Source organism: Drechmeria coniospora, chromosome 02, assembly GCF_001625195.1.
Source record: "Drechmeria coniospora strain ARSEF 6962 chromosome 02, whole genome shotgun sequence".
In the NCBI taxonomy this organism is placed as follows: domain Eukaryota; kingdom Fungi; phylum Ascomycota; class Sordariomycetes; order Hypocreales; family Ophiocordycipitaceae; genus Drechmeria; species Drechmeria coniospora.
The window spans coordinates 9,864,569-9,879,229 of record NC_054390.1 but is presented as its reverse complement, the minus strand read 5'-3'; the positions used below and the strand labels follow the sequence as shown (position 1 = coordinate 9,879,229).

The window sequence follows — 14,661 nt, the reverse complement described above, 5'->3', positions numbered from 1 at the left end:
TACGCACATGACGACAGTGGTGGCGATGAATTTCTGGTCTGCAAGTTCATGTGCTTTACACGTTCTCATGTTTATACCCCGTACCTCTTCGTGCTCTCGTGCCACGCCGCCGCCGTACCGACGCAGTTACCTCAAACTCTTACCTCCTCGTGCACTTGTGACACGCCGCCGAACCGACGCAGTAACCTCAAACTCTTACCGACGCAGTTACCTCAGACTCTGTACCTCTTCGTGCACTTGTGCCACGCCGCCGTACCGACGCACACCTCAAACTCTGTACGCCGTCGTGCATGGCGGGCCCTGCTCAGAGGGGCATTCAGATGATGGCACTCCGCATGCCGTGCCGGCTAGTTGTGCGTGGACCTGCCGGTGCAGTGACATGCAAGTAAATCCTTGCCCGAATGTGGCGGTCAGTCGGTATCGAGTCACAGGCCCGTCGCCAGAGTTCTACGCGTGGGCGTGCTGTATTATCGCCACCTGCTGAAAACAAGCACAGGCACCAGGGACCACCACAGAGTCGCTTGGGTGGTTGCGTGACCTTCCAACGCCGGATAACCTACTTGTGCATGCACCTGGACGCCGGTGCCGGACAGCCAAGCCAGATGGTTCCTCTTCAACAGGTCCTGTCCAACGGACTGGAACGATTCGAGCCTGACTGACCCGCGAGTGGATGAGCCAGAGCAGGTACTTGCTCACGTCTCAACGGCACATTTCGCAGTTCCCGGCGTGAGCGTGCTGTAGCGCTGCCTGCCGAAAACACGCACAGGCACCAATGACCACCACAGAGTCGCTTGGAGGGTTGCGTGACCTTCTAATGCCGGATAACCTACTTGTGCATGCACCTGGACGCTGGTGCCGGAGAGCCGGAGCTGTCCAACGGGCTGGAACCTTTCGAGCCTGACTGACCCGCGAGTGGATGAGCCAGAGCAGGTACTTGCGCACGTCTCAACGGCACATTTCGCATTTCTCGGCGTGAGCGTGCTGTAGCACTCACTACCTGCCGAAAAATGCACAGGCACCAATGACCACCACAAGAGTCGCCTGGAGGGTTGCGTGACCTTCTAATGCCGGGTAACATACTTTTGCATGCACCTGGACGCTGGTACCGGACAGCCAGATGGTTCCTCTTCAGCAGGAGCTGTCCAACGGGCTGGAACGCTTCGAGCCTCACTGACCCGCGACACTTGCTCGCGTCTCAACGGCACATTTCCAGCCATGTCACCCTTCGCACGGCTGGCGGGGCCTCGTCGAATTTCTACTGCACAACGGGGGAGCGTACGTGCATCGCCCTCGTCGGGACCGCTGCCGCTCCGCGCAGTTTGACGCAATGTGATCGAGCGGCCATTGCCTAGAATGGACGAGCGAGCGAGCGCCCGTGGGCATGTCGAAGCTGCATTCCTGTCGTGGCACCCTCAAATCCTACCCAAATGCATTCATTGCCGCGCCACCTCATTGTTGACGACGGCCATTCTACGCCATGCCGTGACCTTTGTTTGCCTTTACGCCGTCGCCGAGCATGCGGCACAAGGGCGAAGCCGACGCTGCCAGCCCAAGACTCGTCTCGCAGGCGGTCTGGCCGTGGCGCGGCGGTGCGAGTAATGACGCCGCCATCGCTCCTTCCTCCGCAATTTCCCTTCCCGCACCCGCCCTCGCGGGGCAACTGCCATGCAGCGGCCCTCGCTCGTCGCTCCTGCCGAACCTCATCAACCCCCCTCCGTCCTGGACACGACCCCGTCCTCAGCTTCTCCAACACCACGACGGCGGCAAACCGTTCCCGCCGCTCGCCATGATACACGATGACGGCCGGCACGCTCCGCCGCCCGCCAACCTGGCCTTGAACGGGGCCCCCGCCAAATCCGACTTCGCCGCCCGCCCTCTCCGCGACGTCTGTCTCCGGATGGGAGCCAAGGTCGACGCATTCCTGGCCCAGGAGCCCGAGAGCGAGCTGCTTCGAAACGTCCGCCTTCGGCTGCGTGCCTCCGTCGAGGTCGTCGCCGAGGCGCTGGACAAGTACTCGTCCGTCCCTCCCACGCCCGATCGTCCGTTGGCTGTGCGTGGTTAAGTCGTCCCTTAGACCCGACCAAATCTCCCTCTCGTACAACGGCGGCAAGGATTGTACGCGCCCTTCCCCTCCCCACGCTCCGTCGCTTCGAGGTGGCGAGCCCCGCTGATCTCGGCCAGGCCTCGTGCTCCTCGTCATCATCCTCGCCTGCCTCGCCCGACGCATGCCCGCCGCGTCGGATGCCGAGTCCGACGCACCCGCGGCCGATGGGGCGCGCTTCCCCGACACCTTCCAGGCGGTCTATGTCGTCTCCGACCACCCGTTCCCCGAAATGGATGCCTTTGTCGCCTCGTCGGCCGCCGAGTACCACCTGCAGGTGACGCGATACACGATACCCATGCGCAGCGCCCTCGAGCTGTACCTCGCGGACCGCCCGAGCATACGGGCCATTTTCGTGGGCACGAGGAGGACCGACCCGCACGGCGAGAAGCTGAGCCACTTCGACCACACCGACGCGGGCTGGCCGCCCTTTATGCGCGTGCATCCCGTCATTGACTGGCACTACGGTACGTCCCCGGCTCTCGACCCAGAAGCGGGCCGTGGCTACGACGGACGAGCAGAAGTTGCTGACTGGACTGCGCCGAACAGCCGAAATCTGGGCCGTGAGTCGGTTCCGACCCCCCACGAGCCGCGAGGCTGCAGGCTCGCTCGGCGTCGGCGACACCAAAGGCTAACCGCGAGCAGTTCATCCGACACTTGGGCATTTCGTACTGCCCTCTGTACGACCAGGTAAGCCCCTCGCCTCGCGCCGATGGCGTCGTGAGGTCGGTCGCCTCGCTGACCGTGCCAGGGCTACACGAGTCTCGGCGGAAGGACGGACACCCATCCCAACCCGCATTTGAAAAGGGCCGCCGGCGGCGGCGGCGGCGGCGAGGGATTCCGGCCGGCGTACGAGTTAACCGACGACGACGAGGAACGGCTGGGTCGAGACCGATGAGGCAGTGCAAGTTTGGACATGAGCATTCTGATTGAGCCGGTCGCATAGAGCATAGACCGAGTGCGTTGCCATCTCCGCAACCGCTCATTTTTCACATGAGAGACCCGAGAGGCCAACGGAGCGCCCGTCGGGGACGATGCGAGAAGCTTGCCATGCCGTCGACGGATTCCCCGCATGAGAGCATCTACGCCGAGGCGACGGGGCGAGGGCCGCGGAAGCTACGTCTCGTCGCCCTCGTACAGCCGTTCCTCCAACCCCTTAATCTGCAGCGCCAGCAGTCTCGAGTAGTACCTGCAAAAGGCGAGGCTGCCTCCGTGAAACCAAAAGCCCGGGTGGCCGCTGCGCTGCCACATGGTTCTCCATTCGCCCTCCTCGTTGAAGCCCCAGACCTCGTTCAGGCGGTCGGCGACGTCGTCGCCAAAGATTGACCTCGCCTGCGACTTCATGTTCTGGAACCCCGTCGCGAGGATGATCTCGTCCGCCTCGAGCTCCGAGCCGTCGGTGAGGCGGAGACCGTGGGGGAGAACCTCGGAGGCTTCGTGGCCGTGCCTGACCTTGATGGTGCCGTCGGCGATGAGCTGCGCGGCGCCGACGTCGAGGTAGTAGCCCCCGCCGCGCTGGAGATACTTGAAGAAGAGGCCCGACTCGTCGGGCCCGTTGTCGGTCTTGAAGCCTGCCTTCCGAAGACCCTCGAGCATGTCCTTGTCGTGATCGACCTGGCGCTCCGTGACCTGGACGTGGATCGCCTTGAGGACGCCGGCCGGGAGACCTTGCATCATCATGTCGGCATCCTCCAGCGGAGGGCCATCTTCGCAGTAGAGACCCTTGAGGGCGATTTCGATGATGGCGCGGGACGAGGCGACGGCCGTCGACGACCGCTGGACCACGGTGACATCGTACCCGTTCTCGACGTAGTCCTGCGCGATGTCGAGCGCCGAGTTGCAGCAGCCGACGATGACCGCCTTCCGGCCCTCGGTGCCCGTCCGTGCCTTTTCAAACTCGGACGAGTGGCAGAGGAGGTCGCCCTTGAAGCCTCCGGCTCCCTTGAGCGGGAACTCGTTGGGCTTCCCGGAGTGGCCCGTGGCCTGGACGACGTGGCGCGGGTGCAAGGTTCGGGTCCGGCTCGAACCGTCGGGGAACGTGCGGGTCACCGTGACGGCCCAGACGCCCTTGTCGCCGTCCCATCTGGTGCTGCCGAGCTCGGTCTTGGTCCAGACGTTGAGCTCCAAGAGGTCGGCGTAGGATTCGAGAAAGGCGGCCAGCTTGTCCTTGGGCGTGAAGATGGGCCAGCAATCGGGGAATTTGACGTAGGGCATGTGGTCCAGCCAGACGGGATCGTGAAGGACGAGCTGTCGGTAGCGCTTCCGCCAGTTGTCGCCGACTCGATCGTTTCGGTCCATGACGAGGGTGTCGACCTGAAGCATCTTCAGCCTCGCGGCGATGGATAGGCCAGCCTGTCCGGCACCTTAATGGGGGGGGATGACGCTCGTCAGCGGAGGGAAACTCGATCGAACGGAACCTGCCGGCGGCCGTGCTTACCGACGACGAGAACAGTCGGGTCGACGGCGTCAAAGTCGGCCTCGGCCCGTCTCCTCTCGGCCCACGTCTCCCTACCGGGCATGCCACCGTGCTCGACGCCGCGCGGCCTGCGACCCTCGGTCATCTCCTCGTGGCCCGTGAGCTCGCAGAGGGAGGTGTAGAGGGTGAAAATCTTCCACTTTCCCTTCTCGAGGACGAGACGGACCGTGCCTCGGCCGGTTCCGACGGCCGTCTCCAAGGTGAGGAACGCATGGATCCCGAGCACGGTTGCCTTGCCGTTCATGGGGACGACGGCCGGTTTCCTCGACGTCGACCGGGCATCGAGACGCACACGCCGCAGTCGGAATCCATCCATGGATTTGGCCGACGACTGGAGAAGGCTGACGATTCCCCCGCTTCCTTGGACCGTCCGGAACGTCCACGTCAGCGCGAGATGGTCGCGCCAGTAGCCGTCGGCCGTGAAGAGGTCGGCAACGGCCTCGTAGTCGGCCCTGGCGACGGCTTCATCGAGTGCCTCGACGACGAGAGCCGCCTGCACGACGGGGTCGACCTCTCCGGGCTCGGAAGCGGCGGGGAACTGGGCAACGGTCACGTTGGAGGAACCCGGGACCCATTGGATCGAGGGGAACTGGGCAACAGCTGGAGTGGCCATGGATGGTGTCGTCGTGTCCGCTTCGACGGTCGTTGAGCAAGACGAGGGGAGCCGGGGAGGGCGAATGCGGGTTGGAGCCGTCGACGGGAGTTCCTGCACGATGATTTATAGTCGACGCGGCGGCAGCCGTTCTCGATCGTTTGAGGGGGCGGTGAGTGAGACGGTGTTTGAGACGGACGACGGACCGCAAGCCGGCTCAAGGCATTCCATGGTCACGGAGGCCCAATGGGCTCGCTCGGTCCGCCGACGATCGACGGGCGTGACGAGAAGGTGGCTTGTGCCACCACGACGGACGAATAAAGGTTCGAGACGGGGGGGGATGATCTCGACGAGCCGACAGAGGCTGAGGCCGGGAGGAGGAGGGAGGGGAGGAGGAGGGAGGGGAGGGGAGAAGGTTCCAGGCAGCCATCCAGGCAGCCATCCACGGCCAATGATGTCGCCGGCACGCAATGCACTGCAGCGGGCGCTATCCAGCAGCAGGCATTGGTGGGTGGCAGCCGGCACCCCGCCCCTGTAGGACGCGGGCAAGCTCCTTGCACCAGCGTCTGCGGATCCAAATAACAGTGGTGCACTGCACTGTAGGAGTCGGGGTGTAGGTGTGTAGGTGTCGGGGCTAGGTACCTACCCAGTACCTACTGACACACTGTAGATACGAGTAGTACCCAAAACTAACCCGCCATCGTCCAGCGGTCGCTCTAGCGGGCCGGCGGCCTGGCGGAGGCGCCTGTCAAAGTATACAAGTTACCTGCGTGTGTGCGTGCGTGTGCGTCGCCGTACAGCGAAAGCTCCATCATCCACGTACGCTTCAACGTGTCGAGCAAGTACTGTACGGAGTGCGGTGTAGTGCTCGTGATGCAGTCGTTTTGCGTTGCATTGCTGGCGTCTGCCGCACCGCAACAGGCGGCGAAAGTCAATGGCCAACCGGCGACAAGTACTCGTGCTCCTTGCAGCATCGACACCTGTTATTACGTCGTTGCATCACTCTGTACCCAAGTGAGTAAATAGTACTCCGTACTCCGTACTTGCTATTAATACCCCTCGTGCATGTTGAATCACATCAAAAAGTCCAACTTACCTGGTACTCAAGTGCTGACTTACTACCTGTAGGTGTAGTCAAGTGCTTACCTGAATTGCATTGTTGTAGGTACACTTAACAACTAACACTTGTTGTAGGTACACCCAACACTAACTATAAGTGCTTCTGCTCAGTACATGCACTTGCAGCGGTGGTGTACGTCAGGTGGTGTGCGTCAGCCCGTCAGCACCCGCACTCTCCGCATGCAGTCCACGTACCGAGTGCACAGAGCACAGTGGGAGCACCTCGCAGTGGCATCGGATTCGTCATTTCGTCATTAAACGGCGCGTACATGTACAGCACATCTCCAGAACGACGCACGGCATGCCTCTTGCGCGTGCGCTGCGCCTGTTGTTTTTACACGGCCTGCCTCGCGAGGTCGCTATCCTAGGTGGATGCCGCCCTTGTCCGCCTGCACCGTCAGCGACAGCAGCTCGTCGACAAAGGCCGATTCCTGCTGCGTGCCCGGGCCGCCGGTGCCGTGCTCGCCCGTCGCCGTCGCCGTGTACGAGTTGTCGACCTGCGCCGTGCTCTCGGCCTGGGGTGGCGCCTCCGAGCCGGTCCTCTCGCCGCCGTCGAGGTGGCAGTAGCTCTGCGTCCTCTGGTGACTGCTCTGCGACGTCATCGTTGTCAGCGCACCAGCTCCCGGCGTCGCGCGTCGCTCGTGTCCGTCGGGGAAGCGGCTCACCTCCTGCACGTCGACCTTGACCTCCTGCGACACCATGATGCCGCCAAAGAGGGGATTCGGCCGCCGCTGGGGCGAACCTTTGGCATCCTCCTCGGACGTCGAGGCGACGCTCATGGACCGCAGCTTGTGGCCATCCTCGAAGCTCGCGTCGTCGGCGGCCTGGAAGTCGGACCCGTGGCTCGACGCGGCGCGCGAAAGCTCCTCCTGGCTCCGCGTCGACGGCAGCCTCGTCGAGGCCCGGGGGCTCAGAAGCCCGGGCAGCGCGTGGCCGAACGTGTTCAAGGCTCGGGTGAAGGGCCTCCGGGCCGGCGGCGACCGCTTGCTCGGGGGCCTCGCGGGCACGCCGTGCATGACCGACGACATGTCGCGGTGGACCGTGTGGGAGAACTCGAGGTGGCGCGAGGAGCCCTCGTAGACGAGCTGGCGCACCTTGAAGAAGCTGAGCGGGCTAAACTCGCAGCGCGGGGAGCGGACCGTCGCGTGGATGGGGAGCACGAGGCGCAGGGCGACGAGGGTGCAGGTCGAGAGCCTTGCCTTGTCGGCGCCGCCGACGCAGGGCACCTGAACCTCTCTCGGCAGGAGCGTCGCCTCGTCAAAGGCGGCGTCGTCGATGAATTCGCCGAGCGACGCCATCGCCTCGCGCAGCTCCGAGGCGAACTTGCGCTCCTGCGGCGTCGAAAAGTCCGTGTTCTCGAGCCTCCTCATGATGGACGAGGCCGTCATGCCGCGGAGCGCGTCGAGGAAGCGCGTCTGCCAGGCGTCGAGACGGTCGAGGGGCATGGGGACCGACGGCAGCAGGTTCCTCGCGGCGCGGCGGACGAGCACGTCGAAGCCGCCGCGGTCGAGCCTCGCGCGGACGGCGAAAAGGCCGAGGTGGAGGCCGCGGCCGAGCACGGCCTCCGACTCGCGGTGCGTGGCCATGGTGCGCAGGCTCGTCTCCATCTCCGTCGTCTTGATCTGCATGCTCGAGCGGATGACGCCGGCCACCTGGTGGAGCTCGGCGAAGCGGTAGCCCGACGCTTGCAGCCTCTCCATCTCGCGCTTGGTGCCCACCTGGCGGACGAGGAACATGAGGCAGCCCCGGCCGTACTCCTGGGCGCCCGCCGGCGACAGCCCCTTCTCGGCGAGGCTCTGGAGGATGGAGCGATCCTTGGAGACGGGCTTGCCGTCGGGCGAGGGCGTCGTCGGCATCGCGTCGCCGGCGCGGTTCGCGCCTCGCTTGGCGGCGTCTCCCGTGACGAAGATTTCGTCCCAGAGGACGCCGACGTGGAGGAGCGAGTCCTTCATCTTGGAGGCGAGCGACGCGGCGGCGAGGCAGAAGAGCTCCTGCAGGATGGTGTCGTAGTTTTCGACGAGCAGGCCGTTTTCGTTGACGAGGCGGACCTCGCGTCGGTTGTGGTTCCTGTCCTGCGTCAGGTGGCCGATGTGCTCCGCCATCTTGTCCGTCACGGCCGCGATGGCGTTCCAGTTGCGCGAGGCGCGGAACATCCAGTGGAACAGGGGATGGCCGGTGCCGAAGACGTCGTCGTTGGTCTCGAGGCGGGCGGCCGTCAGCGGGGTCGACGCACTTCCGCGACGGCGAGACTCACCTTGGGGACGAAGGTGTCGGTGACGACCTCGCTCGGGAGGTAGCCTTCCTGGCTGACCATGATCCTGCCGTGCTCATCGAAAACGGCGGCGGCGAGGACGACCTGCTGCGACTTGCTCGCATAGTCCCTCCGGACCCAGCTGGAATACATGGCGCTGATGGACATGACGACGCCGGCCGAGATGGACTGCAAGGACGAACCGTTGATCAGACAAGGCCTGGCTAGGCGGCAAGGCAGGGTAAGGCAAGGCAGGGCAAGGCAGGGCAAGGCAGGGCAAGGCAGGGCAAGGCAGGGCAGGGCAGGGCAAGGCAAGGCAAGGCAAGGCAGGGCCAGGGCAGGGCAGGGCAGGGCATGCCACGGCATGTCATGGCATAACAAGGCGAGGAAACGCACAAACGAGCCTGCCGACCGACCGACGAATGGTGCTTGGACGGGACGAGCGGCGAAAGGGTGGGGGGCGGCGGTGACGAGGGGCATGGGCGGGCGGATACGGGCAACGTACCAGGCAGATGACGACAATCATGGCCTCCTGGCGAGACACGCCCTTGACCGGGGACTGCAGGGAACGGAGGCTGTAGGTGGTGCCGACGGCGGCGCACCAATGCATGCCGGAGACGGCACCGGCGAGGACCATGGCGCAGCCGAGCCGCTTCCACCAGACGTTGTTCCAGGTGGACTCGAAGACGAAGAAGAGGGCGAGGGCGAGGGTGCTCGCCGAGACGGAGATGAGGGCGGAGCCGACGACGTACGAGATCTGGTAGGAGCTGTCGTAGTTGCTGATGGACGCGTCGGCGAGGTAATGCATGCCGCAAATGGCGCCTCCGGACATGAGGCCGGCGAGGATGATGCGCCACCACCGCATGCCGGCGGTGCCGCTGACGCCGAGGAAGGCGAGGCTGAGGACGAGGATGGGCACGATGAGGGAGAGGACGGTCAAGCTGGTCGAGTAGGAGATTTGGAACGACTCTTGGCCGTCGAGCATGTAGATGGCACGGTTTCCGATGAAATGCTGGCACGCTCGTCAGCCCCTCGCGACATTGAGATGGACGCCAGTACTAGCACGGGGGCAAGAAGGGAAAAAGGGAAGAAGGGAAGGCGGGGGCCGAGGACGACGACGTACCATGGACCAGATGGCAATGCCGCCCATGGCGATGGCGGCACCGATCAGGAGCATGCTGCAGCGGGTCAGGCCTGTGAGCCGGGGCACGTCTGGGACGTTGCTTCGTCGAGATCGGCCGGCGGCACCTACAAGTTGTGGGATCCCCGGTGAGAGGTCCGCCTCCGGATGAGCTCGAGGGTCGTGTTGGTGCCGATGAGGCTGATGGCGTAGCTCAGGCAGACGAAGCCGCCGTTGAAGGAGTAGGGGACCACTCGGCCGTAATACTGCTCGAGCAGCTCCTGCGTGGTCGCCATCTCGGCGGCGGCGGTGACTGGACGACGGCCCTCGGAGCGAAGCCGTTTTGCGGCCAAGCGACAGGACAAGCAGGCGGGCGGGCGACTCGGTCGGTCGAGTCGGTCGGTCGGTCGGTTCGTCTGTCGATCGGTCGGTCGGTCACGACGGGACAGGACAGGACAGACAAGACATCCGTCCGGGAAATCATTCGAGGCAGTCCAGGCAGGGGCACCGGCCGGCGGGGACGGGGAGGGATGGGCCCTACAAGTACATGTAGGTGCACGCGGCCGCGGGAGGGCGGGCGGGCGAGATGAAATTGAGGAACAACAAGCTTCATAGCGTGGGTGGTATATCTGCTTTTTCGCCTGCAGTTCCATCGGCCGGAGGATCACCGCCCACTGGGGGGCCGGGAACGAAAAGGCCAGTCGCGGCGCCAAGTCGGGCTCGCGCTTGGGGCCACCGTGACGAAAGGGTGTCCTGGTGTGTCGTCACATGCGGCGAGGAGGAATGCATCGTCAAAGCCAAGCTCGGCATCCATTTGCATATCTCGTCCACACTTACGCGTAGTTGCCGGCGTGGGTGTGGAGGCAGAGATGGGCCCGGCGAGCCGAGAGCACCGTGCCGCACACGTACGAGCAAGCAGCCGTCGATCTGGTTTGCCCTCGGCCTCGCACTGACTGACGCCCGTCGGCTCGAGAGCTGTTGAGTTGCGGGTACGACGGTGAGCGGACGTGGTTAGCGGGTGGTGGATTAGAGTGGGTGGTGGATATAGTGGGTGGTGGATATAGTGGGTGGTGGATAAGAGTGGGTGGTGGGTAAATGTGGGCGGCGGTGGACAATGGTGGGCGGTGGTGGATGACGGCGGGCGGTGGTGGATGACGGCGGCCGATGGGGAGTGGCCGCTGCTGCTGCTGGGTGGGTGGGTGGTGGGTTTCCAGGGGCGTCTGTACCGTTCCGTTCGGGCAAGCCGTTCCGCGGGTGCAACGACAACCGCTCGCATACGCACACTCGCATTCACAAGAAGGAACGACGAGTCCATCGTCGTGAGGAGCGTCGGCGGGTGGCGAGCGAGCGGCGAACAAGGGGCGAAAAGTTGCATCTCGTGAGGCGGGGAAACAAAAGAAAGGAAAGGAAAAGAAAAGAGGCACGGTGGGTGGAGAAGAAGCAATGGGCAAGGGCCGCAAGTAGAATGTTCCGACGCGCGCCACACGAATGAGGTTAAACGGGAAGGCGGGAAAAAGAAAGACGAAGAACGGAAAGGAAAATGATGAACACACGGACCTCCTTTGGCGCAAGCAAGGCAGCGGTACCTCGTACTGTGTAGTACATGTACATTTATTTTCAAAACCCCATTGTGCGGCTGCTGTGCATTTGATGCAGTACACGTACGTCTTGCGTCGAACGTTGAAGGGATGCGTCAGGATGAGAAGTTTGTCATTCATTATAGCTCGGATGCACCGTTGGCAGCGCACACCGGTTGTTGCGCGGATCGCGGCGTGCGTTGACATGGCTGGGCGATGCTGCACTCCGCACTCTGTGCCTACCATTGTACCTGTGTGAGTACCGTACAGTACTAGTAAGTACGGAGTAAGTACTGTACTGCAAGTACTACTGCACTGTAAGTACTACTGTACTGTACGTAAGTATTCCGTGCAGCAAGTACTACTGTACTGCAAGTACTACTGTACTGTAAGTAAATACTACCGTACTGTACTCAAGTCCTCCGTACTGTACATGTAATTACAACCGTCGTGTCGTACGCCATTATTACTTGTGCAGTATACTTGGACGTTGGGATCCGACGTTGCACAGCCAAGTAGGTGGCAGTGCGCCGATGCGGGTACATGGACACAGTGGACAAGGAGCGTGCGAGCTGGTGCGGTGTGGCGTTTTGCGTGCAACGGTACGGCCTCAACCGTGCTTTGCTGGGCGCCGCATGCAAGGGACCGTGCTGCCGTCTCCAGTCTCTCCAGAGCCGACGAGCGAGGCAAACGGAACACTAATGACCCATTGGCCTCTCGCGGCGCCGTCGAAAAGGGCATCGTCTCGGGCTGATCGGTGGCAGGGTCCTCGCCGCGGGACCAAACAGCGTCGGGAATGGGTGCGATGTCTTGTGCATGTACTCTGTAGGTGTTTGACCGTCGTTTGGTGAGTACGGCCGCTGCGTAATTATTCCGTGTACTCGGTACTCCGTACCATGTATGTAATTGATTTGTATTACTTGCATGTATTACTTGCATGTATTAATTGCATGTATTAATTGCATGTATTAATTGCATGCATTACATACGTGCAAGCGCAAGTGTATGGTACCTGTTTGCACGGATGCATGGACCACCTTTCATATGCCTGTGCACTCAAGCATGGCGTATTACTTGCTTCCATACTTACGTGTACAGCAAGTACTGTAGTGCTCCGTCCAATGCACTCCGTACTCTGCGTTGTATAATTAATTGCATGTGTTGGTGTATTATATACGTGCAAGCGCAAGTGTACGGTACTTGTTTGCACGGATGCCAGGTCCCCCTTTCATACGCCTGTGCACTCAAGTATGCCGTATTACTTGCTCCCATACACAATTGTACAGCAAGTTGTGCTCCGTCCAATGTACTCCGCACTCTGCGTTGTATAGGTACATTCGAGGTACAGCCCCACGTACATGTACACTTGTGCGTAACAGACGTGCCGTTGGCGCCGTCATATAGATGTTGTGCTCTACGTACAAGTACATTGGAATGTCTGTACCTCGTTGCTCAAGGCTCGAACAGATGTACTGTACTTGCACCGTTGCACCCGGTACATCATCGGTGTTTGCGTTCGGCAGGTTTGTGTGGTTCTACGGTGTGCTTGTTGCGTTTTACCTGCTCTGCTCTGGCCTTGCGCCAACACTTTGATGCTGGGTACCTGTATGTGTACGGTGCAGTTGTGGTATCCCTGCTGTTTTCCGCAGCGTCCGTGACAGGGGTAGGTACAATTACACTTACTTGCAGTACTGTACGGAGTATTACTTACACTACTCCGTACTCCGTACTCCGCACCGCACCCCTGGCTGTGACCCAGGTTCATGGCAACGCCAATGGCAATGCCAGATTTTACAGCTCCCGTGCGTTGTGCGCGCGTGGCGTAACCCTAGCATGTGCGGAGTAATATGCCGTATTAAGCCCGGCTTGCTCTTAACAAGGACCCCACCTTGGCCAATCATGTGCGACTAGTTGTAATGCTCCGAATTTACGGAGTACTGTACAAGTATCCGTACTTGCTCACGCAATACAGGGCACTCAGCACACCGTACTCCGTACCAGGCGTTGCAGGTTCTGCTCGCAGACGTTGTGCAGCAAACTTGTCGTTGCGAGCACTTTTCACAATCTCGCGAGTACTTGGCACTTGGCAATTAAACAATTACTGTACATGAAAAACCACCACGAGTGTCTGCCTTGCACCATTCCATGCCGCACGTAGTGATTTGGTCGTCGTGCTAACCGCATGTCGCATACTAGTGCGCACAATTGCAGGTACACTGTTTGCGCACATGTACAGAGTACAATATGGAAAGTACTCCATTTGCACCGTACTGCAACACTGTACATGCAGCTACAGTACATGTACGTAAAAGCACAGTGCGATATACGACGCAATAACCCCTACTTGTACTGTGCAAGTACTTGTGATGCTTCTGGTTCGTTCCTTACTAGACGGCGCACCCACTTCTATTGCGGTCCCGGATTAATTTACTTGCCTGTCTCAACCTCCCTGCTTCACGTCAATTGTGATCCTTGTTTCAGACCCTCGAGGCTCCGCGTGCCGGGCTCGCCGATGAGACCGACGTGTCAATGCGGACCAATTGCACATCGACCTGCGCTCCCTACCCATCGTCCGATTCAAACGTCGAGGCCCGAGGCCAAACTGCTGGGACGCTGATGAAGGCGGCACCGACCACGACGCTGATGATGGCGGCACCGACCACGACGCTGATGATGGCCGAGTTCACGCCCCAAGCGAGCTCCGCTGTAGGGATGCCATCGAGGCCGTACATGCAGCTGTTGACGCACGTGTGAATCCGTACGGCGTTGAACACGGACGTTCAGACGTCCATCGGTTCATCTTCATCCTGCTCGTCTTCGGCCCCGGTCACGATACGACCTACGACTATTCATAGTCGCACCCGAGTGGGCTCTCGTCCCCTCTTGCCGACGCCCCACGCCTGCTGCTCGCTCACACCTCCGGCACCTGAGCGATGGCAAGGGGGAATTCTTCGCAGGCATTCGTTTCTCGCTTGTAATCGTCCATGAGCCAGCTGCTCATCATGGTCGCTGGGCGTATAACGAAGCCAAGCGAGTGGTGTGCTGCTCTATGCCCGATCGACCCGGTCATCTCTCCTCCCCCGTTCCTCTTCCCGCCATCTCTTCTCCCCCGTTCCTCTCCCCGCCCTCGTCTTCAGCGACACCGACTGGCTGGCATGGACCCATGCTCGTGGCCGAGGCCTAGGAATAAGCTCCGGCCGACTCGTATGCGCGTGTGCGTATAACTGAGTGCGTGCCCACGGACCGCACAGGCGCCCATCCCTCGTCGCTCGACCGTGACGCATTGTTCGTCACATCTCACCATCGCCGCACGAATTCTCCGGCCGAGGGAAAAACGCCAAACGGAACATTCTGCGCCGATGAATATTTCCTTCCCGAGCCCCCGTGCGCAGGGAGTGAGCCCATCCTCGTGCGCCACGGCCTGA

At 61.6% G+C, this 14,661-nt stretch overlaps 4 protein-coding genes across 4 annotated transcripts; 1 reads left to right on the top strand and 3 right to left on the bottom strand.

Annotated features, from left to right (window-relative positions):
* Nucleotides 1-1,516: 1,516 nt before the first annotated feature.
* Nucleotides 1,517-2,999, top strand: DCS_05828 (FAD synthetase; the record flags this gene model as incomplete). Its single annotated transcript, XM_040803129.1, has 5 exons — nt 1,517-2,016; nt 2,075-2,115; nt 2,182-2,664; nt 2,691-2,791; nt 2,853-2,999. 5 exons carry the CDS (start codon nt 1,517-1,519, stop codon nt 2,997-2,999), a joined length of 1,272 nt encoding a protein of 423 aa, XP_040658162.1.
* Nucleotides 3,000-3,217: 218 nt separating this feature from the next.
* On the bottom strand, nt 3,218-5,190 carry DCS_05827 (uncharacterized protein; the record flags this gene model as incomplete). The annotated part of the gene is made up of 2 exons (XM_040803128.1): nt 3,218-4,464; nt 4,539-5,190. The coding sequence occupies 2 exons, from the start codon at nt 5,188-5,190 to the stop codon at nt 3,218-3,220; spliced, it is 1,899 nt and encodes a 632-aa protein (XP_040658161.1).
* A 1,457-nt stretch (nt 5,191-6,647) lies between these two features.
* DCS_05826 (MHYT domain signaling protein) lies at nt 6,648-9,955 on the bottom strand (the record flags this gene model as incomplete). The annotated part of the gene is made up of 5 exons (XM_040803127.1): nt 6,648-8,486; nt 8,543-8,728; nt 9,045-9,551; nt 9,663-9,717; nt 9,792-9,955. The coding sequence occupies 5 exons, from the start codon at nt 9,953-9,955 to the stop codon at nt 6,648-6,650; spliced, it is 2,751 nt and encodes a 916-aa protein (XP_040658160.1).
* Nucleotides 9,956-13,797: 3,842 nt separating this feature from the next.
* On the bottom strand, nt 13,798-14,237 carry DCS_05825 (uncharacterized protein; the record flags this gene model as incomplete). Its single annotated transcript, XM_040803126.1, has 2 exons — nt 13,798-13,972; nt 14,152-14,237. The coding sequence occupies 2 exons, from the start codon at nt 14,235-14,237 to the stop codon at nt 13,798-13,800; spliced, it is 261 nt and encodes an 86-aa protein (XP_040658159.1).
* Between the last annotated feature and the right edge of the window lie 424 nt (nt 14,238-14,661).